The sequence below is a fragment of the Protopterus annectens genome, chromosome 2.part0 (genome assembly GCF_019279795.1).
Source record: "Protopterus annectens isolate FY-2018-M chromosome 2.part0, PAN1.0, whole genome shotgun sequence".
Taxonomy (NCBI): domain Eukaryota; kingdom Metazoa; phylum Chordata; order Ceratodontiformes; family Protopteridae; genus Protopterus; species Protopterus annectens.
In genome coordinates this window covers 622083272-622107617 of record NC_056728.1, presented here as the reverse complement: position 1 = coordinate 622107617, position 24346 = coordinate 622083272, and the positions used below count along the sequence as shown (strand labels likewise).

Here is a 24346-nt window from a genome sequence, read left to right as displayed (position 1 = left end):
TGAAAGAACCCTGAGCTCTGCCCCTACCACGTCTAGATCTACCCCTAGACTGTGAATCATAAGAAGGGTACGTCCACCCCTTAAGCAGGCCAATTCCTACTAAATTTCGGAGGCTGAACCTGCAAAAAATCTTTAACAGTCTGCATAGACTTAGCCTTGTCTTCCATTTTCTTTAAGACTGCTTCCACAGGTGAACCAAACAACACATCAGACTGTAAAGGAGCATCTAAAATCCTTGTCTTAACATGGTCAGATAAATTCTGATCCCTCAGCCAGGCGTGCCTGCGAAGAACTGACCCAGTGGCAGCCACCCTAGAGGAGGCCTGTACAGCATCAAAGCCACATTGTAAGGAGTGCTTACCCACCTGTTCAGAAACATGTACCAAATCTTGTAATTCTTTACACTCAATACCTTCCGCCAGAGCATCAACCTTAGACTTCAATTGAGAAAGAAGATAGTTTTGATATTTCAACATGTGAAACTGGCAATTCAAAGCCCTCATAGCTAAGGTGGAAGAAGTATAGACTTTCTTTCCCCATCTATCCAAAGCCCTGGCCTCTTTATCTGGAGGAACCGGATTTTTTACAACAGAGGCCTTGACACCCTTAGGTCCCTGACTAACAGTTTCTGGGTCCGCCCTAGGACTCTTATAAAGATATTTATGAGCTTCAGGCACCCTGTAATACCTGTCCGGTTTAACAGGAGCAGGAGGCAAAGAATCAGGATTAAGTGAAGCCTCTGCAAACACGTCTTCCACAACATCCAGAACAGGTGGTATAGCCAAAGGCCTATGCTGGGGTAAAAGCAAAAATTCCCTAAGCCTTTTCCTGGAATCAGAGAAGTCCTGACCTTCCCACTTAAAATGTTCCCTCATGGAATGAAGAGTTTCTGAAAAAGAAAAATCCTCTGGAGGAGAAGCAGAAGGAGTAGAATCATCCACATACGAATCAGAATAAGGAGAATACTCCTGCAAGTCTTCAGCCGAAGACTCTGAAACATCCGAAGCCTGTTCAAAACTCCCCAACTCTGGTTCCACCCTAGGCCTCTTATCAGGAGGGGGCAAAGAACCTCTAATCAAAGTAATTCAATCTTCTGCCATTTTAAGCATGTGCTTCTTGGGCACAGATCCTGAAGAACTAGGAGCGACACCAACAGAAGCTAATCCTGGCCTGCCTCTGGGAGAAGCCTTAGAAACAGAAGGAGAGGGCCTAACCACCCTAGGAAGGGAGGGGAGTACAGTAACCTGAGAAGCCCCTTCAGCCTGACCTGCCTCCTGAGAGGCCACATCCTGCAATATTAAAGTCTCCCCCTGGGACTCCAGAGAAGCCTCCGGCGGAACCATCGGTTCCACTGACGCCTCTAAAGAACCGGCGTCCGGTACGGACGACTCTTCTTGCCTGGGTTTAGCTGCTTTGTCTTTGCGCTTCTTCGAAGAAGCGGGCGTCGGAGCATCCGACGGCATATTATAATTGCACCACTTCTAGAAGACCAACGTGGCACAATCTAACCTACGGCTAATAGTGCGCTTATTGAACCTAGCACAAAAGCGACACCCAACAACGTCGTGCTCAGGCCCCAAACAAGGAATACACAAAGTATGATAATCTCTATGCGGTATCTGTTTCCCACAAGAAATACAGTTATTCACTTTCTCTGACATCCGGTATACCACTGAGGCAAGAAAAAACTAAAATATTCCCCAACGGGGTACTTAGCCAACTTTGACTCGGTCTGAAACTCCGAATTCGAAAAATTTCAGAACGCCGACCGGCACTTGCAACGCTGCTTCTGCATCGGACCATGCGGCAAAAAAGACTGAGGATATGACGTCGGTCATGCGCATTTATACCCTGACGTCCTGATGTCAGTCTTAAGCGCCTTGACCGACGTCAGCCTAATACTTTGATATTCGGGCCGACCGAGGACAGCGGACTACCCAAGTGTAAGGACTGCAGCAATGTGAGATGAAGAACATCTGCAGTGTTACAGAGAAAATAAGAGACTACCTGGATAATATGGATGAGTTTAGAAAGATTGCTGTTAAGCAACTTTTTTTTATAATTACTCCAGAGTTCAAAAGCTTTTAGTACAATGACTCAGACAACACAAAGTAGAAAGGGCTGTTGCAAAGTTTAATGAGCCTTTAACAAGGAAAATAACAAGAAATCCTGTACAGGTATTAGAAATATTTCTGAAATTTATGAAAATCTGTAAGAACAGACAAATGTGAAAGTAAAAAAAAAGCACAAAGGGAAACATTTATGGGAGAATTAAATATGCCAAGGTTAGAGGCAGATGAGGATCAATTATTAACAGGATAGAAGCAGATAAGATAAAATCGGTGATGTATAACTAATCTACAGGAAAGTTTCCATGAATAAATGGTATTCCTGTAGAAGTTTCTAACCTAGGAGGGAAGAAAGTGATAAAGATCTGGAAGGTTTTGTTTAACAGTATTTTAAAAGGAGGCGAAGCAATAACATCCCTGAAGAAAGTTGTAGTGGCTGTAACACCTAAAGACTGCAAGGACCCATCAGATTCAGCTTCATACAGGCTCATGTTGATTCTAAACCAAGATTATACAGTGTTAATGTCTACAATGACTAAAAGAATGGCAAAGGTGTTGCCAAATTGATAAATATGGATCAATGTGGTTTTGTGGAGGGGAGGCAAACATTTGAAAACATTAATAGAACAATGATAACCCAGAGGAAAGGAGAATGTAAGAAAACACTGCGGTTGTTGGTGGGTTTTGATGCAGAGAAAGCTTCTGACAGAGTAAGCTGGGATTTTATGAGTACAGCAATGGAAGCATTTGAATTCCCTGACAAAATAATAAGGTTAATTAGGAGGATATAAGAGGGGGTGGTGGCAAAAGTTAACGTGGGAGAGTTCTTTTTTGCCAAGTTCTGTTTGATCACTGGAACCAGGTAGAGGTGCTCTTTTACCCCATTGTTATTTTCATTATATTTAGAACCACTGTCGAAGATTGTAAGGAACTCAGAAATTCAAGGATATAACTGGTGACAATAATCAAGAAAAGTTGGCTTTATTTGGAGATATTATTTTGTACCTAATAAAACCAGAAAAGGACACTTCACTGTTGTGGAACATTTTGAGACAGTCTCAAGTGTTTTGGGGATATAATAAAACAATGTCAATAGTTGTAAATTATGCACTCTCACTCAAATTGGTTCAGCAATACCCATATTTATGGGGACATGATAAAATGAAGTATTTAGGAATACGGGTTAAAAATAATTCTGTTATGGCAACTACAGATATGTGGGAATTGACTAAATAAAAGACAATACAAAAACAAAGAAACTGTAAGCTCTGTTTTATGGATATGGATAGCAAGATACAAGCACTGAAAATGTTTTTAGTCCCTTTAGTTTTACAGACAGGTCAGAAATATTTTTATCAACCAAAGGATAAGTTGCAGATAGCAATTAATAAAGAGATGAAGGATTTTATATGGGAGATGAAGAGGGCAAGAGACACGTGGGATAAGCTGATCCCTCCAATATGACAAAGTGGTTTGGGATTACCTGATTTGAAGGGATGTTTCAGAGCTACACAGTTAAGCTCCTATACACAGCATAAGCAGAAAGTTATATGATGATGAAATGGGGGAAGCTCAAGAAATAAGGAAATACTGGGATTTTGGATGCAGAACTTTAAGGAGAATAAAAAAAGCCATATGAATATAATACTCATAAAATAGCAGAAAGTACTCTTAGAACAAAGCCAAAATGGAAATGAAGAAAGGAGATTTTGCCAATAAGGATAACTGCAATTTGGGGTGCAGAGAATAGGCAAGAGGGGGCTGGAAGTTATTGGAGAAAACTGGCAAAGGAACCAAGGTATAGGGATCAAATAATTAAAGAGGGAAAAGTAACAGAATGGGAAGAGGCCAAGAATGCAATTGGACTACAAGCTAGAACTGATATCAGAGTATAGGCAAAAAAAGGAAGAGGGGGATCCTAAGTGAAAGAACTTCAGATGAATCTAGAACAGAAGCAAGCCACTGTTAAAAAAGGGCAATTAGTATGGCAGGTAAAATACTGTATGATATCTATAGCAATTAATCAGAGGAGGTTAGAAATGATTGGAAAGAGATGGCCAAACAATTCACAAAGAAAAATGAGAGGATATATGTATGGCTCCCAAGTATACAACAAAGTCTAGAAGATTTGGGATTTTTGCTTGGAAGTGTTTGCAAAGGTATTTTAATACAACAAACAGACTCCATAATTTTTCCTCAGGTAGAATGCATATGTTGGAGCTGTGATGGGGAAGAAAGAGGTAACTGAGAACCCATTTTTGGGGAGTATAATGAGTTGGCAGACTTTAAAAATTCCCTGTAGACTATTCTGTCACTAATACTGGGTGAGCAAATTTGCATAACTAAAGTTGTTATATTGAGCAGTGATACAGGATCTGAATTGCCTACACATAGTAAGGTCTTTCTAAGTTTAATTCTGGTAGTTGCCAAAAAAAACAATTACTAGAAAAAGGAAATTAAAGTCTAAACCTTCCACATTAGAATTAGTGAATACAGTAACAGTGAAAAAACAAAACTGGACATGAGATCTTTACAAAAGGGTAGGGCAAATGGGAAATGTGGGAACAAAACATGCAGAATGATGTTTTGGGGGAGGAATAAGGCTTAAAGAAAGGCAAGAAATAAATGAGCTAAGTAATGAATGACTGGCAATGCCTGCATAGAGGATCATATGTGATGCATAATGTTTGCAACTGAAAATATGTCAATATGGTTTGTTTTCATTTACATAAATGCATGATTGCCTATTTCATAAGTGATAATTCAGTAAAAAAAAATTTTTTTAACAAAAAACAACTCCTTACAGTCCTTTAAAGTCATTCTGAAAGACTTAACCAAAATCTGGCTCTGCTCTTGCTTATCCATAGGATAAACAATATCCCTAAATATAAATAAGTAGCTATTCATACCTTATACCTCCTTACTCTATCTTCTTCACTTGTTTCCTTACTTCAATCAATCTCTCCAGACTCTTACTAAATATGCCATAAAGTACAGTTGTGTACCTACCATAAATGTAGATGTTCAAGTGCATTCAGTGTTGCGGTCATTACAATTGGGTTATCCTGCTGGCAGGCTACCCACAGTTGGCCTGAATTCCAAAGTCTAGGGCAAGGTTTTCTTGCCCCAGATGTCAGGTGCCCCCAAAAGGTTAGGCTAAAAATATGTCAATAAGCATACATGCACTAAGTAACAAGTTTCCTTCATCTACAAGCAAATACACCACATAGGTTGTATAGAAATAGAGAAGTACAGATAAGGTCCAGCAAAGATAAAGGGGATGGTGGGTGGGTAACCTGGACTGCAACAGTGAATACACTCAAACATCTACATTTATGGTAGGTACACAACTGTACTATGTTCATCGTGTTTCACTGTTGCAGTCATTACAATTGGGTTGAATCCCAAAGCTAAGGTTGGGTGGCTGGAACTAAATAGAATTAGGAGCGGCTATGAGGCCCTGCAGAACTGCAGTGGCAAAGCCTGCCCTTGATTTGGAGTAAAGAGGTAAGTGGTAGTGCTTTGCAAAAGTATGCACTGAACTCCAGGTTGCAGCCTCTAAAATGTCTTTGGTTGGTACTCCTCTGAGGAAGGCTGCTGAAATGACTGCTGCTCTGGTTGAATGTGGCCTAATGCCCTTAGGTACAGATTTGCCATGTTGAGAATAGCACAGATGAATGCAGTGACCTATCCACTTTGAAATAGTCTGCTTTGAGATAGCCTTTCCTTATGATCCTGCAGCATATGCTACCAGTAATTGCTCAGTCTTTCTGAAAACTCTGGTTCTGTCCAAGTAGAAGCGCAGCTGTCAGTGTATGTCCAAAGAATGCAGAAGTTTCTCACCCTTATTCTGTGGGTTTGGATAAAGGGTAGGCAAATGAATAGTCTGGTTGAGGGCCACACTGGACACTACCTTAGGCATAAAAGTGGGGTTTGTCCTTAGAGAAACCCTATCTGGATGGAAAATGATAAAAGGTTCCACAGCCATGAGTGCCTGTAGCTCTGAGACTCGTCTTGCAGAGGTTATTGCTAGGAGCAGAGCTGTTTTCCGTGATAAAAATTTAATATCAGCTGTAGCGGCTGGCTCAAAAGGAGGCAGAGTGAGTTTTTCCAAGACATAATTGAGGTCCCATGCAGGCATTGGTGATCTCCTTGGAGGTCGTACGTTTTTGGCTCCTCTGAGGTACTGCCTTAATAAAGGATGAGAAAAAAAGAGGTGGCTCTGAATTGTAATGAGCTGATATGGCAGAAGCATGAATCTTAATTGATGAAAAGGATAGGCCTTTGTCCAGCATCTCAGTTAAGTATTGCAAAATCTGAGGGATATTTGGTACAATCATGTCAATTCCTTGTGTCTGGTTCCAAGCACAGAATCTCTTCCATTTTTCTGCATAAGATTTTCTGGTACTGGGCCTTCGGCCTCCAAGATAACATCCATAACTGCTTTAGAGAGAGGTGTGTTTTGAAAAATTACATTATCTGCCATGCCGCCAGATTTAAGGTCCTGAGTTGGCTGTGCAGGATCTGATTGTTTTGTTGGGTCAGTAGCTGAGGAATTTGAGGTAATGCCCATGCTAGGCATCGAGTCAAGTTCCTTAGGATTGGGTACCAGTGCTGGCAGGGCCAGTCTGGGGCAATCAGTATAATTTTTGGCTTCTCTTGTCTGACCTTTAGGAGTACCTTGGGGAGGAGAGGCAGTGGGGGAAAGGCATACACTGTTAAGCTTTTCCAGCTGAAAGATAGAGCATCCACTTTCTATGCTTGCTTGTGATAAGTCCTTGCGCAGAATCTCTGTAGTTGGCAGTTGTGAGGGGAGGCAAATAGATCTATGTCCGGGCATCCCCAATTCCTTGTTATCATGTTGAAGACTTGTGGATCCAATTTCCACTCGTGGGGATCCATTAGGTTTCTGCTTAGTTCGTCTGCCAGAGTATTTATCCTTCCTGGCAGGAATTGCGCTTGCAGATGTACTTGGCAAGTCAATGCTGTGTCCCACAAAGTCATGGCTAGTCTGCAAAGGGGGTAAAGAATGTGTGCCTCCCTGCTTGTTTATGTACCACATGACTGTAGTATTGTCCGTCTTTATCAGTAGTTGTCCTGGATGCAGTACATCCTTGAAGGCTGTCAGGGCATTTTGAACAGCTAGCATCTCTTTTTGATTTGATATGTAGATGCGTTTGGATTGCGGACCATGAGCCCTGAACACATCTTCCTGCCATGTGGGCCCCCCAGGCGTAATCTGATGCATCTGTTGTCAATGTTTGCCTGGCTGGGTGTACGGTGAATGGCTGCACCTTGTTGTGGTGACAGGCCTTTGCCCACCATCGAAACTCCTGTTGTAGGCAGGGAATGAGTGTAATTATCGTTTCCAGGCTGTGGCAATGTTGAGTCCAAACACTTTTTAGATACCATTGTAGTTTCCTCATATGGAGTCTTGCATATGGAATTAGCAGAATGCAGGATGCCAAGAAGCCCAAAGCCTGCAGACTTTTTCTTGCAGTTAACTGGGTGTTTGTTGCCAATCTTTTGAAATAAGTAGTCAGTTGCCTTTACTTGTCTGGCGTGAGATAAGCCATCTGGGCAGTTGTATTTAAGCTTGCACCCAGGAATATTATCTCTTGAGAGGGTACAAGTTTTGATTTCTTTTCGTTTACTGTGTACCCTAGGCATGTTAATAATCTTTTTACAAACGCCAGATGCTGTTGTAGTATGTCCTTGTTCTCTGCTTGAATAAGGCAGTCGTCCAAGTAAGGATATATTTGTATTCCTCTTTGTCTGCAAAATGCAATTACTGGTGCCAGGCATTTTGTGAAGACCCTGGGCGCAGTAGATAAGCCAAAGGGCAGTGCAGAGAATTGGTAGTGCATTGAGCCAGCTATAAATCTGAGGTGTCTTCTGCATGATTGTCTGATTGGGACATGCAGGTAAGCATCTTTTAGGTCTAGAGTTACAAGCCAAGCCTTCTTGCCCAGCATGGGCAGAAGCTGCTGCAAAGTCAACATTTTGAATTTTGGAATATCCAGGTATGTGTTTAGAATAGATAGGTCCAGTATTGGCCTCCAGGCTTTGTCCTTTCTGGGCACCAAGAAAAGTCTTGAGTAAAATCCTTGTCCCTGCTCTTGCTGTGGTACCTGCTGAATGGCCCCCATGTCCATAAGGGATGCAACTTGTTTTTGTGCCTCTGCCCATTGATTTTTTGGCAGGTCTGGCATACCATTTGGCTTTGGCAGGGTGTGAAAGTGGAACCTGTAACCTTGTGACACTATGTTCAAGACCCATTTGTCCTGGGTGATTAGGTGCCAGTTTTGAGAAAAAAGTGCTAGTTTTCCCCCTAAAGGAGCTGCCAGTAGATAAGTGCTTGGCGCTGGCAGGGGGAAGTCATTGGGACTGCTTTCTGTATGGCTGTGACTTGTCTTCTCCGCTTTTGGAGGTAGAAGCACCCCATTGTTTAGACCTGTATGAGCCTTGGGGCTGGGATCTGCCTCTAGGGCATCTGTATCTGCCTCTTTGTGGCCTGTCTGACACTGGAAAGGGCCAATTCTTTGTAGGCCAGTGTCTGCCAAGTCTTGGAGGCTGCACCTGTAAGAAATCCTTGACTGTCTGCATAGATTTGGCTTTGTCCTCCTTTTCTTCAACACCTCTTCTGCTTTAACACCACACAAGGTATCATGCTGTAATGGAGCATCTAGCAATTTTGCTTTAACATGATCAGGCAGATTCTGTTCCTTTAACCAAGCATGCCTCCTAATGACAAAACCCATAACAGCGGCTCTGCAGGAGGCCTCCAAAGAATCAAAACCACATTGTAAAGTATGCTTTCCAACTTGTTCAGCTGCATGCAATAAATCCTGCATTTCTTTATTTTCTGCACATTCAGAATTTGTCGACATTTTCTGTTTAAGCAGTGACATTATGTATTGCTGATATTTAAGCATATGAAACTGGCAATTTAAAACTCTTATAGTCAAGGTAGCAGAAGTGTAAATCTTTTTACCCCATCTGTCCAGTGCTCTGGAATCTTTGTCAGAGGGGGTAGGGTTTTTTGCAGTGGAAGCCTTGACCCCCTTGGGACCCTGAGAGATAGTTTCTGGGTCAGCAGCAGGGGTTTAAAAAGAAATTTGTGGGAGTCTGGAACCCTGTAGTATCTGTCTGGCTTAACAGGAGCTGGAGGTAAGCAGTCTGGAGTCAGACTGGACTCTGAAAATACATAATCTACAATGTCTAGCACAGGTGGGATAGCAAGGGGCCTGTGCTGAGGCAATAAAATAAAGTCTCTGAGCCTTTTCTTAGATTCTGACATCGGTCTGGAGCAAGAAAAAAGTTTCCCCAATGGGTTACTTAGCTTTCAATGAAGACTTTGGATCTGAAATTCGAACTTGAAAATCTCAGGAGTCGGCCGACCGGCACTTGCGAACTGTTTTTGCTTCAGACACCGTGTGGCAAGAAAGACTGAAGAAAATGGCGTCGGCTGCATCTTTTATACCCCTTTCGCACTGACGTCAGGGAGGAGGCGACAGCAACCAACGCCGGACCTAGACTTTGGAATTCAGGCCGACTGCGGGTAGCCTGCCAGCAGGATAACCCAATTGTAATGACTGCAACAGTGAAACACGATGAACATCACATTTTTTTTCTCTCACTCCATATTGCAATTCCTGTTTGTATTATACTAACTTGCCTTTAACTTCTCTATAAACTGGCTAAAATTTCTCTAAATATTAAATCGTCATACAAGTTGTATCTATTCTTAGCCAATGTTTTTGGTATAACTATTTACACTGTAAATGTTCTGCATTATTTTTGAAGATTGTACAATTATTGTTCTTAAAATGTTTTATGTAATACTTTGGATCTTTTCACCCAGGACCTGTGATGAAAATGGGCACCCACCCAGCGGATTTTCCGATTAATCAAATTTCAATAAATAAATAAAATAACTGAGGGATTTTGGATGAAGATCACAAAGGACTTGAGAAAGCAAAGACTTAGTGAATCTAAGAAAAGATGTTTGTTAAGGGTATTTATAAAGGATTATTGAAATAAGGTACTTGTTTGTACTACATGTACTAGAGATTTTCTCCTCAAACCTCTGCTGAACTTTCCTGGTCAACAAATGTAAAATAAATAAATAAATTATGCAGAAACAGCATTACTGTCATGCAGGCCTCTTTATAACACTCTCAACAAAAACAATTAATTGAACTCTGAAGCATCATTATTAACAAGCCCCATAATGACCAAAGGGACTATAAAATGCTCAGATGTTATCAACTTCACAGCCTTTTTCATGAGTAAGATGCTAGATTGTGTAAGCTACTTAAAACATTATGTTGTATTATTACTATTATTATTATTATTATTATTATTATTATTATTATTATTATTATTATTAATACATATAATAAGGGGGGCACAGCCCCCCCCACATTGGGGGGGTGCAGGGGGTGAAGCCCTCCCCCTATTTTATATACTTTAAACCATATATATGGATACTTACAACTATAATGAATAACTCTTTTTAGAACACAATATATACCCAAACTAGAGTGGCCGCGGTGGTGCAGCAGTTAGCGTTGCCACCTCACAGCAAGAGGTTCTCCGGTTCGACTCTCGGCTGTGGTGCTTTCTGTGCAGAGTCTGCATGCCCTCCCTGTGGTCGCATGGGTTTCCTCCGGGTGCTCCTGTTTCCTCCCACATCCCAAAGACAAGCAGTAGGTGGATTGGACACTCTAAATTGGCCCTAGGTGTGAGTGTGTGAGGGTGTGTGCTTTCTGTGGAAGGTTGGGCGCTGGGCTGGCAACTCAACACCGTAAAAACTCAACTGCCAATCATGAGCGGACAGATAATCCGCTGTGGCGACCCTAACCAGGAAAAGCCGAAAGAAGAAGAATATACCCAAACTGTGTCCCCCGTACCCCCCTTACTATATATACTAACTCCAGGATCGCTCTACAATGGGGAAAAGGGCATATACGTTTCAACGGAATGAGTTTCAGTCAAGTGTACTCTGTGAAATGAGTTTCAATTCTAGTGAGCTTTCAATGAAGTGAAGTGACCCACACACACACACACATATATATATATATATATATATATATATACACACACATATATATGCATATACGTATTTAACATTGCTGAGTTACTTTACAGCTGAGTTACTGAAGAATTTTGCACAAAGTGAAAAGTAAAGGGCAGAACTGGAATAACATATGGAAATGAAGTACAGGACTGGAATGTGAGTGGTCACCATGCGTCGTAAAAGTGAAACTTCTATAAGGAAGTGCGAAGGAACTTGTACTATACTGTACCATTTGCTTTACTTCACACTTCCTTACAGAAGTTTCATTTCTACTACGTGTGGTGACCACGCACATTTTTTTTTCCACAAACATTAAACTGTTCAGTTTTTTGAGCCTTGTTCCATAATATAGAAGGATAAAGACCTGACCACATCCTAGACTCTCATTTGATTAGTTGCTCAGGTGTCGGAGGAGTGGGTGGGGGGTGTGGGAGTCTCTGCCCGATGCCTGCTTTCCCATCCTGGGGGGATCGAGACAGTATATCTCACTGCACCTCTGATTCCACAAAGAGCTTAGGGATTCATAGCAGCTGCTGGTGTGGTGTAGTTCACACCACATGTCAGTGAACAAATGAGCTAGAGAGTTGCTGCTCAGGCTGGAGAATCAGTGTGCTACCACTTGTCCCTGGTGCTGATGAGAAGGTCAGATATTGAGGATAGTGAAGGTTAAAAGAAATTCCTCAGTTTTCTGCAAATCCTTTCTACTGCTGGTTGACAACATAAAAGTGATGTTAATCTTACTGTAACAGTGAAGGTTTGCAGTAGTTGTAAAATCCATTTTATAATCTCATTATTCTGCCTTGCTGAATGCTTATCTCCTGTTTTCTCTGTAACACAGAATTTAAGATGTCACACTAGGGCAACTCATGTAAATGCTTGCAGCAATCAACTCATTCAGAATATTCGCACCAGCTATCCTGAAGAATGAGTCTTCCTCACATCCAAGGGCTGTCTCAATAGTCTCTCAGTCATTATTAATAGATACCTAAAATGACCGAATCATGGTCATTCGGTCATTTTAAGTGTTTATTAGTGAGGTCACAGCAGATATGATAAAGATGCTGGGTGAGATAGGAGCGAAAAGGCTCCTGAGGGTACTAATAGCAGAGTGGAGAGAAAGGCGTACCCCAGATGACTGGAGAATAAGCATAGTCATGCCAGTGTACAAGAATAAAGGGGACATCCACAACTGTGAGCAGGACAGAGGTATCAAACTCTTATCACATTGCACGAAAGTTCTAGGGAGAGTGACAAACAGATATGCAGAGTAGCAGAATGTAAGATAGGAGATGAGCAGTTCAGACTCAGATCAGGATGCAGCACAATTGACCCGATATTTGCAGTGAGACAGATACTTGAGAAGAAGCATATGACAAGGTCCCAAGAAAGCTGATCTGGGCAGTACTATGGTGGTCTGAAGTCCCAGAAACATTGGTAGAATTAGTGTAGGCTATGTACAAGGACCCAATGACTCGTGTACGAACAGTGTTCAGCCTCACAGAGGGGCTCCCAGTGGGAGTGGGTGTACACCAGGCTTCAGCTCTGAGCCCACTGCTGTTCATACTGGTGATGGACTACATTAGCAAACAAGTCGGAGGGGACAGATCAATAAAGTTGCTGTATGCAGATGATATGGCATAACAGGCAGACTCTGAGCTAAAACTTCAGCAACGAATAGGAGAATGGAATGCAAAACTGAAGGCAAGTGGGATGAAACTAAGCACAGATAAGACAGTGGTAATGGCAGCAAATTGGGGAAATCAGATGAAGCTCAGAATAGAGATAGAAGGGAAGATAGTGGAACAGGTAAACAGCTTCAAGTATCTGGGAGGGGTGGTTGAGGAGAAGGGAAGTCTGAACGAAGAGGTCAAAGCTACAATCAGAGAGGCTGCAGCCAACTGGCATAGAGTGTCAGGTGTAGTCTATGACAGAAGAATGCCAAAGAAGCTGAAAAGTAAGGTGTACAAGACAGTGGTGTGACCATTACTACTGCATGGTACAGAAACCTGGGCAGTAAAGGCAGAACAGCTGAAGAAACTAGATATGATGGAAATGAAGTGCCTGAGAAGGGTGGTAGGATGCACACTATGGGACAGATGAAGAAATTAGGAAATAAGAGCAGAAGCCAAAGTAGTTCCAATTGCAGAAAAGATCAAAGAGAACAGATTATGGTGGTTTGGACACGTGCAGAAAAGCATAAGACAATCTGGTGAGGAAGACTTGGGGCAGACAGGAAAAAGGTAAGAGGAAGCGAGTTCGTCCAACAAAGAAGTGGATGGATTGTGTGAAAGAAGACTTGTGACAGTCTGGCATGAGTGTTGAAGAAGACAGGAGTGTGGCACTGAATCAAGAGAGCTGGCGACAGTTAACATGATACCCAGACCCCATGTAGAAAAACAAAAAGGGAGCTGATGATGACGATGACTTTAAATATGTAATTTCTTAAGCTATGGTATGCCTTTATTTCCCTATAATGTTGGAAGATAATGTGTCAACCAAAAGTGACCCTGAAGAACCTCTCCTTAGCTTCAGTTCACATCCCTACCGAGACTGAAGTGGAAAGTTACTTCTGATATTACAACATCACTTTCCCATCTAGACAATTTACTGCCAGGCACAACAGGCATAAAAAGAACTGCCAAGGAGTACCTATAAGTGCCCAAAACACCTCTGCATCCAACAAAATGTTCCTTTCATCAAATACTAGGGAGCGGACTTTAGGTAGTGAAGGTACAGTTAAACAGGAAATCATAGATAGTCACAGTAGAGTAAGGGAAGGTAGCGGGTATCACTCAAGATCATTTATAATTTTATACAGTCCAGTTTCTAACAATGTCATATGTATCATACAGAATTTTTGGTATTTAATTACTAGTGACATGACTCTTAAGGACATAGTGGGAAGTAAACCAGGAATAGTCTTTAAAATGGGGAAGAACATAAAAGGCTATTTAGAACAAGCCAAAAGGACAAGTGAAGACCACAGTAATGGAACCAGGCAGTGCACTAGCAAATGTGGTTCATGTAATCAGTGCAGTTATATTATAGAACAAAATGAAATAGTGATATATAATATGTTCAGACCAAAGTTAAGGTTTGCTAAGGGGAATTGTAACACCAAAATAGTGATTTATATAGCCATCTGTCAACAATGTACAAGTTATTATGTTCGAAAGAAGGAGAAGTCTTAAAAAACGAATTTATGAATATATATACAATATAAGGAGGCGGGACCCCAAGAGTGCTTTATATAAACATATTGAAGCGAAAGGTCAGGTACATTAATTCAAATTTGCAATATTGGATACCATCAAATATGACCCAAGAGGTAGGGATCATAAGAAATTATTGAGCTATCGAGAGGTTTGGTGGCAACTATTTTTAGATGCCACAACACCTCCAGGGCTTAATGACAATATATCTATGAAGGTTATATTAGACAGTAGTTCATCTCTAAGCATCAAATGACCTTGGATTTTTTGGTGACAACATCCCTACATATTTCAAACAGTGAATTATAGAATTCATGAGGTTGTACAGATAGAAAGTACTGTCAGCATAGACATTAATTGTAAGAAGTATTGATTATCAGATATTAGTGGGTATACACAGTAAACCTTTGAGAGTAGGTTATATTAGCAATATAATCAATATTTTAGTTATGAGTATACAAGTGGTTAGATTTATATGTTAGCGCAAGTCTGTAATGGAGTAATTCTAGATTTTTCAACCATGTACAATATCATAATTTTTACAGAGCATATTCTTTACAGTGCATATTTTCAGGAGGCTGTAAAGTATTTTTAAAAAGTGCCATTTTAAAAAGTGTTGTTTTTAATTTCGTTCACTTTTATGTTCAACATTTTTGTTATATACATTCGTTATCATTTAGATTTGTAAATTAGGTTTTATTTTGTAGATAATTTTGAATTGTGTTCAGCCATCGTAGGAGATGACAGATCAGTATTAGGAGTATGTTTCTTTAAGCATAAGGAACGCTATACAATTTTTAAAATCAAGATTTTGGCGCCAAAAAAGTTATTTAGGGCATCTGCTTTAACGGAATGGTGTTCTGATGAAGCCCGTACTACGGGTGAAAGCGCTTAACCAGATCTACCTTGTAGTTCCCATACTACGGGTGAAAGCGCTTAACCAGATCTACCTTGTAGTTTCAATTTTATTGTATGTCACTTCTTAATTCTGGCTGAATATTGTTTTCTGCAGTTGTGCTCAGCTTGAACGCCTAGTAACTACATTGTCACTTGCGTCTGGCATTCCTATCTGTTTTTATGGAAATAAAGCATTCGTTTTCAATCGTTCTGTGGAATTATTTGGTTCGTGTAGTGGAGCAGCCGGCTCCCTAGTACTTGAAAGGAACATTTTTGTTGGATGAACCAGATCTACTTTGCCGTTTTTATTTTATTGAATGTCAGTTCTTATTTCTGGCTGGATATTGTTTTTTGCAATAGTGCTCAGCTGGTACGCCTAGTAATTATATTGCAACTTGCTTCTGGCATTTCTTATCTGTTTTTATGGGAACAAAGCATTTGTTTTTAATCGTTCTGTGGAATTACTTGGTGCGTGTAGTGGAGCAGTCCGCTCACTAGTATTTGATGAAAGGAACATTTTGTTGGATGCAGAGGTGTTTTGGGCACTTATAGGCAGTTCTTTTTGTTAGTAATACAAATTTCATAAACACAGAAAAGCACTGCTTGCAACTGATTTCTTAAAAAAAAGCATCTCGTGTGTGGTTGCCAGGGATTGCTCGTTCATTCTCACTCTTCACTCTCACTGTGTGTGTGTGTGTGTGTGTGTGTGTGTGTGTGTGTGTGTGTGTGTGTGTGTGTGTGAGATCACTCGTTTTCACTCTTTGCTGTGTGTGTGAGATTGCTCACTTTCACTCTTCATTGTCAATGTGTGTGTGATTGCTCACTTTCACTCTTCATTTTGTGTGTGTGCGCGCGTGTGTGTGTGTGTGTGTGTGTGTGTGTGTGTCCACTCACTCTAACTCTTCATTGTGCATATGTGTGTTTGAAAAGCTGAAACAGAAGTACGGCACGTGGAGTTTGACTTGCGTACTTCTGTTTCACTCCAAACTCTCACACTGTCCCATAAGAAATATCAATTCAATAAGAAAACCTTACCAATGTTATAACTGATTGTTTGTGAGTTCATAATTACTTCTCCCACTCTTTTCTTCCTACCATATTTTTGTAGTTTAACACTAGTGCAAAATACATATATAGCACAAAGAAATGTTTGCTTAAAATTTACTCCTAGAACTCACCTCCAGGCACTTCAGTTGCCCCTCTCTGTAAAAGAATTTGTGCACTTGCTTCTGACAGGGATGTGTTAGCCTTCAGCAGCCTAAGAAACCAAAGATGGGACATTTTTGTATAGCAGGCAAATACTTTTCAAAAATGCTAATGTGGTACAAGACAGTTATAAAACATGTACATCTTTATACTTTCTCGCTAAGAAGCTCGAAAAATAATTTACCAGAATGCACAGTACAGCAGTTAATTTAGCAGTAACCCATGACTGGGTGCGGTTATCAAAGGATTAACCCACAGTTGGTGTGGTCCAATCACAAGGGTGAAGCTGAAGTGATCAAACTAACCCAATCATGGGTTAATCCTGCGATATCCACACCCAGTCATGGCTTATTGTTGTTATACTACATTATTTAAGAATGAAATTGTTTATGTTTCTTAAATAATTTTGTCATATGATGGCACTGTAGTCTTCTTCCATTATGTAATAACATACTGCATGCATGTATAATACTAATATCCTTATGCTCACATAAGAAAAGTTTTGTGGCATTTGTGTCATATATATATATATATATATATATTTTTTTTTTCCCAAATATCACTGACATCTTTACTCATTTGCTGAAAATTTCTGAACAAAGTGAAAAGTAAAGGGCAGAATTTGGAAAATGTATGCTAACAGAACAGGTTTTTGCAAGTTTATCTATGACACCAATGTGTGAGATGGTGCTGAATGCCTTTACAATGTTTAGATATGTTGTGTGTACAGATCTGCCCTCACCCACTACTTCAGCAATCTTGTGAAAGAATTACACCAGGTCAAGAAGACAGGCTCTGCTTTTGACAAATTTGAAGTGGCTTGCGTCTGTCTGCAGGTTACCCATGTCCTTAACTATTAATTCCATAATGATCCTTTCCAGGGCCTTACAGATGCAGCTGCTCAGTCTTATGGGTTTATAATTACCCAGCTCTGTTGATCTCCCTTTCCTTGCGCAGTGGGCATCTATGGAGTCCCATGTGAAGTTTAGCAACAGTGTTACTGGCATTTTGAGAGTTAAAAAAAAACTAATTCCAAGCAAAAATAAATTTTTCTTTTCTTACAGTGTCTGTTTATATTAAGGTTCCACCCTAAGGGTTTATTTTTAAATTTGGCATTGTATTTACTTCTACAGGGAGCAAGTACTTCTCTGCAGCTACATAAACGTGCCTAAAATCTGGAGGTAAAGGATTCTGTATAAGTACTGGGGTTGTCAATATGAAAATGTTTTTAGAATTTAGCCAGGTCATCAATCAATTTTAGTAGATGAACCTTGGCAAAATCTCTGAATACTGTTACTGGAAGATGCTTTCAGGTACAGACTTAAGGTGACTGGAACTAATTTGTGGTGCAATCTGACCAGGCAAGATGTTAGAACTGGTAGGGATAAAAGCCGTCACATAATTTAGAACCAAGCTCAGGATGTTTTAGCCCCTGGTTGGAATGTGGGCAAACTGAACCAGAGAGCTTGCACTTAAGTCCAAACATTTCTGGCCATGGACTTTTGAGGATGTCTTTGTCTTCCAGTTAATGGAAGTGTAGCTGAAGTCTTCAAGGAAAAGGGTGCTTGGCTTAATGCACAGGGGCTCTATATTCATTAGGTAGGAGGTAATGGGATGAGGATAATTAGGGGCTTTGTTAACTGCACGTTGGACATGGGGGAGTTCCAAGTTATCTTGTCCATCAAGTCTGGAGGAGAAATTTTTTTTGAGAATATGGAGACACCACCTCCACTATTACCTTCATCTTATGATGCGAGCCTGAAGGTGTTGTAGGCATTGAAACCCTGCACTGATGTAGTGCTCTCTTTGGTCCTGAACTAGGTCTCTGTGATGACATACATATCAATGTTTTTCAGGGTAAGGAGTGCTTGTAGGGAGCAAAGTTTTTTGTTAAGGCTCCTAATGTCAAACAGCAATACCTTAATGTTACTAGGATGCTGTTTTTATGCTACAAGCTTTAGAAGACTGACTAAAAGGGCGCTATGGGGGTGGGACAAGGGTTTATCCAATATACAAAAGCCTTGGGAAGGGGGAAACAGGTGCAGGTCATCCATGGCAAAGTAGTTAGGACTGCCTATCATCTCTTTCCAGGCTGACATATATTGCACTCTCTAGAATGACACTAGAAGCTAAGCCAATTGTTGAAGTCAATAATATTTTGTGTATTGCAGCATCACTCTTGGTGATGGCGGAATGCTGATCAAGGATAAGTTCATCTCTAATTCATATGCATATTCTAAGAGCTCCATCACATCTCGCTTCATACAGTCCAAGGAGGTATGTCTCAAGTCATTTACACCCATGGCACTATGACTGTGTCATATGTGTATTAGTGGTGTAAGGACTTGAGTGCATGTATGATGTGGTGAACCCCTGCCCCTCAGTGTTTTTTTAATTAGCTTATTTGCTAATTAATTAGAATTAGCAGCTCATGTTGCTAATTAATTAGAATTAGCTGTCTGACATATCTAATTAGAATTAGCAAACATTGAAACTAATTAGGCTAGATTTTTAATTAGCAAATTACTGCCAACTGCCTTAACTTGCAACTTGCCAATACAAGTGTTCAACTTAAAGTCAATGTCAAATCACAAAAGTTGAACAGTATCTCTAAGGACATGTTTAGCTAAATAACCAACTGCACAGTAAAACATATTTAAAACCATAAAACATTAAAATCATCAAATAGTAATGTTTATCAACTGGTCTCTGTTGCACTTGGCAATGACAAGCAACTCCAGTGATGTACCACTAAGTCTATTTCACCTAGCCGAAGCAATGTAGCTAGCAGCACTGAAAACCCTTTCAGCGTTTGCTGAAGTAGGCGGTATACAGTGGTACTTAAGATGCAACTTGTAGTATAAGGTTGGAAATGATTCTTGGCACACAAATGTCACTCCAGAAGACTAGCTGCTGCATGGTGATGACAAACACGATCCCAATTCTGATCAAAGCTGTTTGTTGGTGTGCTGTTGTTTTAGATCATGTACGAAAAGAGAATGTCCAGCTATAAAGCTGATGGTTGTTGCTGTGGTACTGGTGCACGTGCAACTTCTTCTGCAGGTAGTCAATGTTTATATGAATAACTTAGTACCTGCAGCTCAGTCAATAAAGCCTGTTGTGCTGTGATGCTGCCACCTGCATCTGTTGTCCACCTCAGTTTGAATTGTGGATCTACAGCTGTGGGAATCAGGGAATGTGCCTGATGAAACAGATAATCCCATCTGTTGCTCAACAATGCCAAGAGACCAGACTTCACTGATGTACAATGCTACAGTTCAATCTTCTCTGTATGTTTCCTCAAGCCAACTGTCGGTAGAACCTGACTACTCGTCACAACAACTTCAGATTGCAGGCGAACAACAGTCACTTCAAATGGACTCAAGAACCACTCCATTTCTTGTACTACAGCAGTCATTTGATGGGAAAGTAATTCTGGATGGAAGAATATCGCAAACTCTCTGAAGGGTTCTTTCATGCTGTGATTTGATCTAACAATTGCCAGAATCATTGACAGTTTACTGTCCCATCATGTACTTTTCGAGGATGGGATTCAGATCAATGCTTCTGCCTCCAACAACTTCGTAGCTCAGCATGACTTATGAAGAGCTGACACGAAAATATCACATTTGACCAGGGCATTGGTTATCTTTGGTGAGGCTAGAACAAGTCCAGAGTGAACTACCAACTGCAAAGTGTGTGCCATGCATGCGTACAGCATAGGTACTGGACTGCTACTCTCCTCTTCAAATTATTCCCAAACAACTGGAACATGTTTCACCTCTTTTTCTGCTTCATCTTTATCACCTTCCTCCTCTTCATCTACATCTATGACATCAACAGGCTTCAGGAATGCCTTCACCATGTTGACAGCATTATCTGTAACTATTCCGACAACTGCCGTCTGACTTGTGAATTGTTTCATAACAGACTGATAAATTATGGAAATGTTTTCTGCCGTGTGTGAGCCCGTAAACCTCTTCATGCTCACCAGTCGGGTCTCCATCTTCTGGTTGTGTATGAATGACAGGCTTACTCTGCAGTAGCCATGCATACACCGATTGGACCATATATCTGCTTGGACACAGGAATACTGAGACACGTCATCTTCTCAATTGTGTTTATCACCTGTATGCACATATTGTAAACCTGCATGGTAAACTTTGTTCTGGTTGGAATATGATAGGACAATTGTACAACACTCATCAGAAAACAAAATCCTCCTTTTTCAACGAAACTCAAAGGAAACATGTCTAGCATGACAAATTTGATGACAGCATCATTGACTCTGTCGCTCAAAATGCTTTGTGATGACGGATGAAAATATTTAGTCAGAGAACAAATAACCACCCAGATCCTTTTGTGGGTTGTTCCTTTTCATGTTTCTATGTGCATAAGTGCTGTACTTGCCAGAATTACCTGAATGACTCACACAATTAGAAGTCACCCTTGTTGGCTTCCAATCGCCAGTAATTCTTTTTTTGCAGGCCTTACACACTCCAGAAATTCATGTTTTATTACCATTTATAACATTTAGTTTAACATTAGTGAAAAAAGTTGCAACATTGCACCTGGTATTTCTCGAACAAAGTCTGCCATGTTTACAATCAAAGTAAACAGCAAACAGGAACTGGAAGACGGAAGTTACGCGGTGGTGTACATTAAAGCGTGACTCAGAGCTGAAACAGGAATGTGTTACTGCTACGTTAAGATGGTAAGTTAATACACATTTAGATTACTACTTTTCATTCACTGGTAAATTCATAACAGAAAGTTGTCATGCAATTTTATTTTGATTGTAAAATATATCTAATTAAGCTTCTGATTAAGACATTTTAAAGAATTAATTCAAAACACCTAATTAACTAGAATTAGATGGTTATTTATTCTAATTAATTAGAATTACTGCATTTTCAAATTAATTAGCTAATTAACTAGACAACACTGCTGCACTTGACAGGCAACTGACCAAGACCTTCTCCTTGAACAGGGTGGTGAATGGTGTACTGGTGTGTCGCACTGTTGAGTCACCTATGACTAGGATATTGGAATAGGTGGCAGCTCACATTACGGGAACTGAATCAGTGTGACTCATGATATATTTCATAGCAGGGACTGCCTATGTCGTGTGTTTGTAAGGTTGCTGAGGGTACTTGCATCGTAGGTTACATTCAGTAGGACTTTGTGGTTTAGGTAGGCTAATTTTAAGGGTCACAGTATGTGTAAGTCTACGTTTCTGGTCTGAGCTTATGTGATTGGTTTTGGTGTGATGTGTGGTACTGACCACCTGCATATTATTTGTTGTGGCTTCATCTGAGAGCTTTACCTTCAATAACATGATATAACTAAATCTCTCACATACTTGGTTAGTTTAAGAAGAGGGAGAAAAAACAGAATCCAGCAGTCAGTTCCAACAGAAGGGCTCCAAAATTCCACATTTATTTTGAAAACTATTGTAAAACTTGTCAAAAAACAAACAAACTATTCAACATAACACTGAACGGTTGCGAGCTTTCATCTTAATGAATTTACATCATCAGAACCTGATTTCTGGACTTTGCAAATGCAAAAACACTTGACCAAACTATCGCCCTTCCCACCAGAGGTATTAATCTTCTTGATCTTGTCCTCACAAACATTCTTTTAATTGTATCAGCCTGCTTGTTACCACCTCACTAATCAAATCTGACCATCTTTTTGTGATTCTCTCTTAAGAAAATCTGCTTTGCGGTTCCTATTAACTCCTCTACATTCAGGGATTACTCCAAAATTAATTATTTACTAATCATAATAACCACAATTGGTACAGCTCCACAGAGAACATCATAATTAATGCCTCTGCCTCTTGCTCTGAACTTTACTCCTTTTTGCATAGATGCACTGAGGCATCTGTACCAATAAAGTATACGCTTAGAACTAAACCCATGCACAGGAACTACTACATCAACATACTTTATAATAAAAAAAAATGCTCATTTCAGTGCTATAAAAGGAATTTATAACTGGTGAAGTTAGACTCTCAAACTTGCTATCAGAAAACATAAGATCAATTATAAACTTAAAATGCAACTAATTCAAAAAGATAAACCTAAGGTCTTCTGCTAGCTTAGGAAGTTTAGAAGTAAAAAGAAGTTATGTCTTACCATAACATTTCATCTGGGTTATTGATCTTCATTCATTCATTACTGATGGGTTATTGGTTCCATCCTTGGAACCGAGATGGCAAAATACCAAGCTCACATCAGCCAAAAACTCTTGAGCCAAGGTCCTACCCAGAATGCTCTGCTCCGTTATCTCAGATCGAGTTTGCAAGTTGATACGCAAAAGTAGAGCCTACTTCTGGTCATAACAGATCTACAATAAAGGAGTATATGAGATGAACCAGGAACCTCCGGAGGGGGACGGAGGGTGGGAAGTAATGAATGAACGAAGATCAACAACATAGATGGAACATTATGGTAAGACATAACATCTTTATCTGATGTTGTTAATCTTCGTTCATTCCTTACTGATGTCACAGAGTCCCCAGCTACCTGTATCCCTGGGTGGCCCTCATGGAAGGACATTCCTGAGCACCATGGAGCCAAAAGAAGCTCTGCCTCTGGAGGCCACGTCCAATTTGTAATGAAGAATAAAGGTATGAGGCTTGGCCCAAGTCGCAGCTGAGCAAAGATCATTGAGGGAAGCCTTAGCATGGAAAGCTGCTGAAGTTGCCATAGACCTTGTAGAATGTGCTTTCACTCTGTGAGGCAAGGTGAGACTGTTTTTGTCGTAGCTAAAGGTAATACAATTTCTCAACCATGAAGCCAATGCAACTTTGGAGACAGGATGACCTCGTCTAGGTCCAGAAAAAGCCTGAAACAGTTGGTCTGATTTACGGGTAGATTTAGTTCTGTCCAGATAAAATTGTACTTGCCTATGAACATCCAAGAAGTGCAGGTAATACTTTAGCTTGTTAGAGTGGTTAGGAAAGAACAATAGAAGGTCAATAGATTGGTTGACAGACCGGTCCGACACCACTTTTGATAAAAAGGAAGAATTAGTTCTCAGTGATACCCTATCCTTATGGAAGATAAGATAGGTGGGGTTGATGCATAAGGCTTAAAGTTCTGACAAGCATCTGGCTGATTTGATTGCAATCAGAAACAAAGTTTACCAAGAGAGATATTTTACATCACATGAAGATGCAGGTTCAACGGGGGGGGGGAGCTGTTAGAGCTTGCAGAACCAATGCCAAATCCCAAGGTTGTACCGGTTCTCCAAAGGGAGGTTTTAAGTGGATAACCCCCTTCAAAAAAGTTTTACAAAGTCTATGTGACATAAGCGAAGAATCCTGAAAACCAATGTGGAAATCTGAAATGGCAGCTAAATGCACATGAATAGTACAGAGTGGAAAAGATGAGATAAGTAATCCAAAACCACCGAAATTGGGGCTGACAAGGGGTCTAATTGTTTATTTGCTGCCCATAGAGAAAACCTTTTCCATTTATTGAGATAGATTAGTCTGGTGGATGATTTATGAGATGCAATAAGAATACTGAGCACAGGGGATGAGAGGTTTTCCGGCCTGGCAATCATTGGAAGTGGAGAAACCAAGCTGTTAGTTTCAAGGTTGTTAAATTGGGGTGAGTCAGTCCCTGCGGATGGGAGATCAACTTGGGGATGGATTGAGGATCCATGGTTGATCTAGCAGGTGAGGCCAGAAGAAGGGGAACCAGACTTGTCGAGGCCAATATGGAGCAATGAGGATCACTTTGCTTTTCAACTGTCGTGCTTTCTTCAGAAATTGGGAGATGAGGGGAAGAGGAGGATAAGCATAAAGTAGACCTGAGGGCCAAGCGTGGACTAGAGCATCTCTTAGTGACTGTCCCTGAGGGGAG

General features: G+C 40.5%; 1 protein-coding gene across 4 annotated transcripts in view; it reads right to left on the bottom strand.

The window, feature by feature from the left end:
• The window catches only part of SERHL2 (serine hydrolase like 2), a 1152218-nt gene that overhangs the window by 334400 nt on the left and 793472 nt on the right, over positions 1-24346 (bottom strand). For all 4 annotated transcript variants that reach the window (XM_044060988.1, XM_044060991.1, XM_044060989.1 and 1 more), the window contains exon 9: positions 16439-16518. In XM_044060988.1, coding sequence (XP_043916923.1) covers positions 16439-16518 — 80 coding nt within the window. The remainder of the gene's footprint in view (positions 1-16438; positions 16519-24346) is intronic.